Source organism: Cyprinus carpio, chromosome A18 (assembly GCF_018340385.1).
Source record: "Cyprinus carpio isolate SPL01 chromosome A18, ASM1834038v1, whole genome shotgun sequence".
Taxonomy (NCBI): domain Eukaryota; kingdom Metazoa; phylum Chordata; class Actinopteri; order Cypriniformes; family Cyprinidae; genus Cyprinus; species Cyprinus carpio.
In genome coordinates, this window is record NC_056589.1 from 29,530,469 (window position 1) to 29,537,968 (window position 7,500).

The following is a 7,500-nucleotide window of genomic DNA, read 5'->3' on the forward strand; positions in this document are numbered from 1 at the left end:
TCGATCTTGATTGGTTTGAGGATGAGTAAATGAACAGCAGATGTTCGTGGGTTCGATTCCCAGGGAATGCACTGTAAGTCTGCTAAATGAATAAATGCAACTAAGAGCAAGCTAAGTCTAAACAATAATAATGAAGCTGTGTTTCTGGACGGGGACTTGAAGTCCGTGTGTGTGTGTGTGAGAGATGTTATCCGAGAAACAGATATATGTGTGTGTATGCTGTGTTGTAAGACTTGAAATGTGACTTGGTCTCCATCAGGTCCTGGACGAGTCTAGGAAGCCCTTATTATCAGGTTTGAGCTCTTGTTTTAGTCTTTCCTTCTTCTTCATCACTTCTGCTCAGTGCTGCCCTCTGTCTGTCTGTCTGTCTGTCTGTCTGCATGTGTTCCTGCAGCTTCCTGCTCTAGTGCCTCACTTCCTGCACGTGTTCACCACACGGTGGCGCTACAGTATGCAGCCTGTAGATGAGCTGCTTGTGTCTCTCCAGCATGTTTATCTGATGATTTAGATTCTCTCCTGCTGGTTTGATGTAACTAACACACTGCCAAGTGTAGATCTAGATACCATGTATAAAGTTTAAAAAAATGTGTGTGTGTGTGTACAGGTGCATCTCAATAAATTACAATGTCGTGGAAAAGTTCATTTATTTCAGTAATTCAACTCAGATTGTGAAACTCGTGTATTAAATAAATTCAGTGCACCATGGTCATTTAACCAACTTTTGGTGCTTTTGGCAGTGTGGGCAGGTGCCAAATCCTGCTGGAAAATGAAATCAGCATCTTCAAAAAGCTGGTCAGCAGAAGGAAGCATGAAGTGCTCCTAAAATTTCTTGGTAAACGGGTGCAGTGACTTTGGTTTTTAAAAACACAATGGAGCAACACCAGCAGATGACATTGCACCCCAAATCATCACAGACTGTGGAAAACTTAACACTGGACTTCAAGCAACTTGGGCTATGAGCTTCTCCACCCTTCCTCCAGACTCTAGGACCTTGCTTTCCAAATGAAATACAACACTTGCTCTCATCTGAAAAGAGGACTTTGGACCACTGGGCAACAGTCCAGTTCTTCTTCTCTTAGCCCAGGTAAGACGCCTCAGGAGTGGCTTAACAAGAGCAATACGACAACTGTAGCCAAATTCCTCGACACGTCTGTGTGTGGTGGCTCCTGATGCCTTGACCCCAGCCTCAGTCCATTCCTTGTGAAGTTCACTCAAATTCTTGAATCGATTTTGCTTGACAATCCTCATAAGGCTGCGGTTCTCTCGGCTGGTTGTGCATCTTTTTCCTTCCACTCAACGTTCTGTTAACATGCTTGGATACAGCACTCTGTGAACAGCCAGCTTCTTTGGCGATGAATGTTTGTGTCTTACCCTCCTTGTGAAGGGTGTCAATGATTGTCTTCTGGACAACTGTCAGATCAGCGGCCTTCCCCATGATTGTGTAGCCTAGTGAACCAAACTGAGAGAACATTCTGAAGGCTCAGGAAACCTTTGCAGGTGTTTTGAGTTGATTAGCTGATTGGTGTGTCACCATATTCTAATTTGTTGAGAGTGGATTGGTGGGTTTTTGTTAAATGTGAGCCAAAATCATCACAATTAAAAGAACCAAAGACTTAAACTACTTCAGTCTGTGTGCACTGAATTAATTTAATACAAGAGTTTCACAATTTGAGTTTAATTACTGAAATAAATGAACTTTCCCACAACATTATAATTTATTGAGATGCACCTGTATGTGTGTGTGTGTGTGTATATATATATATATATATATATATATATATATATATATATATATATATATAAAGCATTAAAAATACATTTTTAAATATATGTTAATAAGCATTAAATATCTATGTATGAATCATGGTTTGAATTTTTGCATTAAAATCATGATGCATGAGAATATGGTTAGTGAATGAGACCCAATGTTTTTTTTTTTTTTACATTCTACTCAGTAAATCAAAATGAAAACAAACTTGCACATTTTTTTTTTTATGCTACTGCTAGTAAAATCTTTCCTAGCGACTATAGTTTTGTATTTTAGTGTGTGTGTGGTGTCACTGCATCATCAGCAGCGTTTCTGTGGGTTGAGTGTGACTCTCTCTGTTACAGTAACGTCTGTCTCTGTCTCTTCAGAGGGAGACGCTGGACGCTCCGGTGGAGTGAGGAGCTGCTGAGACTCTGACTGACCAGTGTTTCCTGTCACACGCAGCCGAAGGGAAAGCCAGCTGGATCTGATGAGTGTTGTGTGTGTCTCTGACTGATCACATCTCATCATCATCATCACTCGATCACTGGGACACTTTACTAAAACATCAGACTGTCTGAAAATTATTCTTTAAGGGGCCTTAAATAACCAGATCAACCTGCTGTTTTTTTGTCTTTCACTTTTTTATGTAATCATTTTTTAATGTTGGGAATATTTGACAAAAACCTGATGAACAGTTTAACTCTCTTTCTCTGTAATCGAAATAAATACAGATCTGAAAACTGAACAGAGGACTGATCACTGCAGAGTCTGTCTGTGTTTACTCGTCTTCATCTGTCCAGAGCTCCGTGCCATTATGTGACCGTTACACCTGTTATTCATATCACTGTGTGGGGTTTTTTGACTGTTGCATGTAATCCTGAAATCAGCATATTTCAAAAAGTTATTTGTTTTGATAAACCAATTTGATCTGTAAACGTAACAGTACCAGTCGGTCATAAGATCTCATGTACAAAGCTTGTGCAAACCTCTAACATGTGGAGGTATTTTACCAGCGAATAACTCTGAAGAGCTTATAACATAAAGAGTGAAAGAGCAGCAGGAAGACTGCGGCGCTGATTCTACAGAACCAGGTATGTGTGAGCATCCTGTCCTTTAGGGTCACGTGTTGTGACATCACATCCTGTTTGTGCACTCATATTTCAGTGGAACTGCACCAGAGTTCGTTTTACGCACACCACGTTTCAGCGTTCACACTTATTCACACCATGTCTTTTTGAAATGCAACTAAATTCACACCAGTTGTTTAGTATCTTTAGGTTTGGTGTTCGAATGGCAGGCTGAATCAGAACTAAATGCATCACTTTCGTTTCTGGTCCTGGATGATGATATCACTGAATCATCAATGAACTGACTTGAGCTGGAAAATGACGCTTTATTGACAATCTGTTCCTGCTTGACATCAGTATTGTGTAAAGTGCTATAAAAATAGAAAAAAAGAAGTGAACTACAAATGTAAACACACTTAATGTCTGCTTGAGTGTGTGTTTGTCCAAGCTGCCAGTGGCTGCTGGTGTGTGTGAGTGAGTGAGAGAGACAGTGTGTGTGCGTGTGTTAGAGAGTGAGTGTGTGTAAGTATGAGTGAGTGTGTGAGTGAGAGTGTGTATGTGTAAGTATGAGTGAGTGTGTGTGTGTGTTTTTGTGACATATCAGGACACAACTTTGTATAATGTCATGGGTATGTCACAGGTATTACAAGGAGAGGGTGACTTATGAGGACATAAACCCATGTCCCCCATTTTTCAAAACGCTTATAAACCATACAGTATTAGTTTTTTTTGAGAAAGTAAAAATGCACAGAGTTTCCTGTAAGGGGTAGGGTTAGGTGTAGGGTTGGTGTAGGGCAATAGAATATACAGTTCGTACAGAATAAAAACCATTACGCCTATGGGATGTCCCCACTTTTCACAAAAACAAACGTGTGTGTGTGTGTATGTGTGTGTTTGCATTTGGGGAAGTTGTGGCCTAATGGTTAGAGAGTTTGACTCCTAACCCTAAGGTTGTGGGTTCGAGTGTCGGGCCGGCAATACCACGACTGAGGTGTCCTTGAGCAAGGCACTGAACCCCCAACTGCTCCCCGGGCGCCACAGCATAAATGATACCCACTGCTCCGGGTGTGTGTTCACGGTGTGTGTGTGTGTGTGTTCACGGTGTGTGTGTGTGTGTGTTCACGGTGTTTGTGTGTGTGTTCACCTCTGTGTGTGTGTGCACTTTGGATGGGTTAAATGCAGAGCACCAATTCTGAGTATGGGTCACCATACTTGGCTGTATGTCACGTCACTTTTTCACTTTTTAGTGTGTGAGAGTGAGTGTGTGTGTGTGTGTGTCAGAGAGTGTGTGTAGGAGTGAGTAAGTGTGTGAGAGTGTGTGTGTGTCTCAGTCGTTGGATTTCTTGTGCTGTGAGGATTACTATGTTTCCGGTTGATTATTACCATTCTCCTGTACAGCTCGTCTTACTCTCAATTTCAATTTAGGTGAACTTTACTAGCGTGACAAAAACTGTACACTTGTATTGTTAAAGCAGTTGCAGCTGGGCTGCTTACAAATAGTGCACACATGTATTAACAGAAAGAAAAAGAATAATAGTAATAATAAAAATATGTAAAAAGTATTAAACAGTGCATAATGAATTAGTGTACTGTAAGTGTATAAGTTAGAAATAAAATAAGATAAAGTATTAGATTTACAGAGGCAAAATATACATCTAAGTAATATACAGGTGCTGGTCATATAATTAGAATATCATCAAAAAGTTGATTTATTTCATTAATTCCATTCAAAAAGTGAAACTTGTATATTATATTTCATTCATTACACACAGACTGATATATTTCAGATTTGTATTTCTTTTAATTTTGATGATTATAACTGGCAACTAAGGAAAATCCCAAATTCAGTATCTCAGAAAATTTGAATATTAATTATGATTAATACAAAGAAATGATTTTTAGAAATCTTGGCCAACTGCAAAGTATGAACATGAAAAGTATGAGCATGTACAGCACTTAATACTTAGTTGGGGGCTCCTTTTGCCTGAATTACTGCAGCAATGCGGCGTGGCATGGAGTCGATCAGTCTGTGGCACTGCTCAGGTGTTATGAGAGCCCAGGTTGCTCTGATAGTGGCCTTCAGCTCTTCTGCATTCTTGGGTCTGGCATATCACATCTTCCTCTTCACAATACACCATAGATTTTCTATTTTTCCATAGGAAGCATGAAGTGCTCTAAAACTTCCTGGTATACGGCTGCGTTGACCTTGGACCTCAGAAAACACAGTGGACCAACACTAGCAGATGACATGGCACCCCCAAACCATCACTGACTGTGGAAACTTTACACTGGACCTCAAGCAACGTGGATTGTGTGCCTCTCCTCTCTTCCTCCAGTCTCTGGGACCCTGATATCCAAAGGAAATGCTAAATTTACTTTCATCAGAGAACATAACTTTGGACTACTCAGCAGCAGTCCAGTCCTTTTTGAAGCGAGATGCTTCTGATGCTGTCTGTTGTTCAAGAGTGGCTTGACACAAGGAATGCTCAGCTGAAACCCGTGTCTTGCATACATCTGTGCGTAGTGGTTCTTGAAGCACTGACTCCAGCTGCAGTCCACTCTTTGTGAATCTCCCCCACATTTTTGAATGGGCTTTGTTTCACAATCCTCTCCAGGGTGCGGTTATCCCTATTGCTTGTACACTTTTTTTTCTATCACATATTTTCCTTCCCTTCGCCTCTCTATTAATGTGCTTGGACACAGAGCTCTGTGAACAGCCAGCCTCTTTAGCAATGACCTTTTGTGTCTTGCCCTCCTTGTGCAAGGTGTCAATGGTCGTCTTTTGGACAACTGTCAAGTCAGCAGTCTTCCCCATGATTGTGTAGCCTACAGAACTAGACTGAGAGACCATTTAAAGGCTTTGCAGGTGTTTTGGGTTAATTAACTGATAAGAGTGTGGCACCAGGTGTCTTCAATATTGAACCTTTTCACAATATTCTAATTTTCTGAGATACAGGATTTGGGATTTTCATTAGTTGTCAGTTATAATCATCAAAACTAAAAGAAATAAAAATCTGAAATATATCAGTCTGTGTGTAATAAATGAATATAATATACAAGTTTCACTTTTTGAATGGAATTAGTGAAATAAATCAACTTTTTGATGATATTCTAATTATATGACCAGCACCTGTAATAGAGTAATATGGCATAACATAATCTAGATGTGCTGGAAACATCAGATCAGGGCAGGTACTCTGTCTCTTCCAGCAGTGTGTCTGTAGGCGAGCGTGAGACGCGACGCCGCTCCACCCCGCGCATGTGACGCGCTGCGGGCTGACTCAGCGGGGGGACGGGCTCAAACCGACTCCGTCACTCCGCGTCAGTCCGGAGTCGCACAATTATGAAAAATCCACCTTCCGCTGGAGCTGCAGCGGACGCACACGACTCCCACCGCCGCCACCGGGCTTTCCTCGCGAGGCTTACCGAGCAGCACAGCGCCGATAGATGGCTAGACGCCCCGGATCAGCGCCTCGTGAGTCTGAACGGTGAAGAGAATGGTACGGAGCTCTGCCGCTTTCTTTCGCTCGCGTGGTGCGGGCGCCGAGTGCGTGTTTGCTGCATGAGACGGACGCGCTGACAGCTGAGCTCCGCTGAGGCTCGGGCGTCGCGTCGAGGCGAGGGTTTCTGGCTCGTGGTTCGCCGCGAGCTTTAGCTGCTGTGAGTGACGCGTGTGCGCACCGAGCCCCGGTACCGGCGAAGTCTGGCGTCGCGTTCACACCGCCGTCGCGCGCGTCCCGAGTCAGCGCCTCCGGCGATGGAAACAGTCGCGTTAGCTTAACGCTAGCTGCTCGCGCGCGCTCGATTCCTCCGCTCACTGACATTAGCTCACTAAACAGCCACGCGAAGAGAGCCGTGATAACATTAATGACAGTTAAATATAACATAATTCATAAACAGAAGTACCGAGTTGGCGCCGCGCGCGAATGCAGGATGGCGCGAGTTCTGAGGAAGTGCCTGCGACGCTTGTGTCGCGCGCTGGATTACCGATGTCGCGCTGGTTTTATGTTGAGTAAATACTTTGTAAATGTGTTTGTGGTCATGCAAACGTTTTTAAATTATAACCCGACGCTCCTCTCCCTCAGCGCGTGCTGTCAGTGAGGAGATGGGAGCGCGCACGGTGCGTCACGTGTTCTCACGTACACGCGCGATTAATCAAGTAAGTATAAATAAAGAAAAACGTCGAATCCAGCGACTTACAAACGAGGACAACAGAAGCAATCAAAACCAACAGAAGAGCAATGATACGCAAGTGTTATATTAGTATATTATTATAGTGTTATATTTCAATTTCACAAAGAAACGTGCAGCATTTTGTCCAAGCAATAATAAAAGCACACATTTAATTTATAACTTGTCTTGAATCTCATCGAGAGTTCGTGAATCGAATCGTGAGTTGAGTGAATCGTTACATCACTAGCTTACAGTAGTAAAGTGAATTTGTTCCAGTTTTAGTGGCATTAGTCTACACGCAGGTATTCAGTGTTTCTGTGGTTGGAAGTCTTGTCCGCTTGTCTCCTGATCTGGGGTCAGTCTGGAGGCCTGGGACCGGATCTACCTGCACTTCAGGGTCCCGGGGCCCTTCAGGCCCTAGAGCTGAATTCTTAGTCTAAACGAGTTGAACTGACCTTAATGACCCCTGTGAGAACACAATGTGTCTCAACGCTGCTCAACACTCAGTTT

The 7,500-nt window shown here is 42.8% G+C and overlaps 2 protein-coding genes across 2 annotated transcripts in view; both read left to right on the forward strand.

Moving 5' to 3' along the window:
• The window catches only part of LOC109075968 (signal peptide peptidase-like 2A), an 8,875-nt gene extending 6,380 nt beyond the window's left edge, over positions 1-2,495 (forward strand). The window contains exons 9-10 of the mRNA XM_042775776.1: positions 260-293; positions 2,137-2,495. Coding sequence (XP_042631710.1) covers positions 260-293; positions 2,137-2,177 — 75 coding nt within the window. The 3' untranslated portion in view covers positions 2,178-2,495. The remainder of the gene's footprint in view (positions 1-259; positions 294-2,136) is intronic.
• A 3,499-nt stretch (positions 2,496-5,994) lies between these two features.
• Positions 5,995-7,500, forward strand: part of LOC109113588 (transient receptor potential cation channel subfamily M member 7-like) — a 29,927-nt gene continuing 28,421 nt past the window's right edge. Inside the window, exon 1 of the mRNA XM_042775850.1 lies at positions 5,995-6,317. Within this exon, the coding sequence (XP_042631784.1) occupies positions 6,315-6,317 (3 nt within the window). The 5' untranslated portion in view covers positions 5,995-6,314. The remainder of the gene's footprint in view (positions 6,318-7,500) is intronic.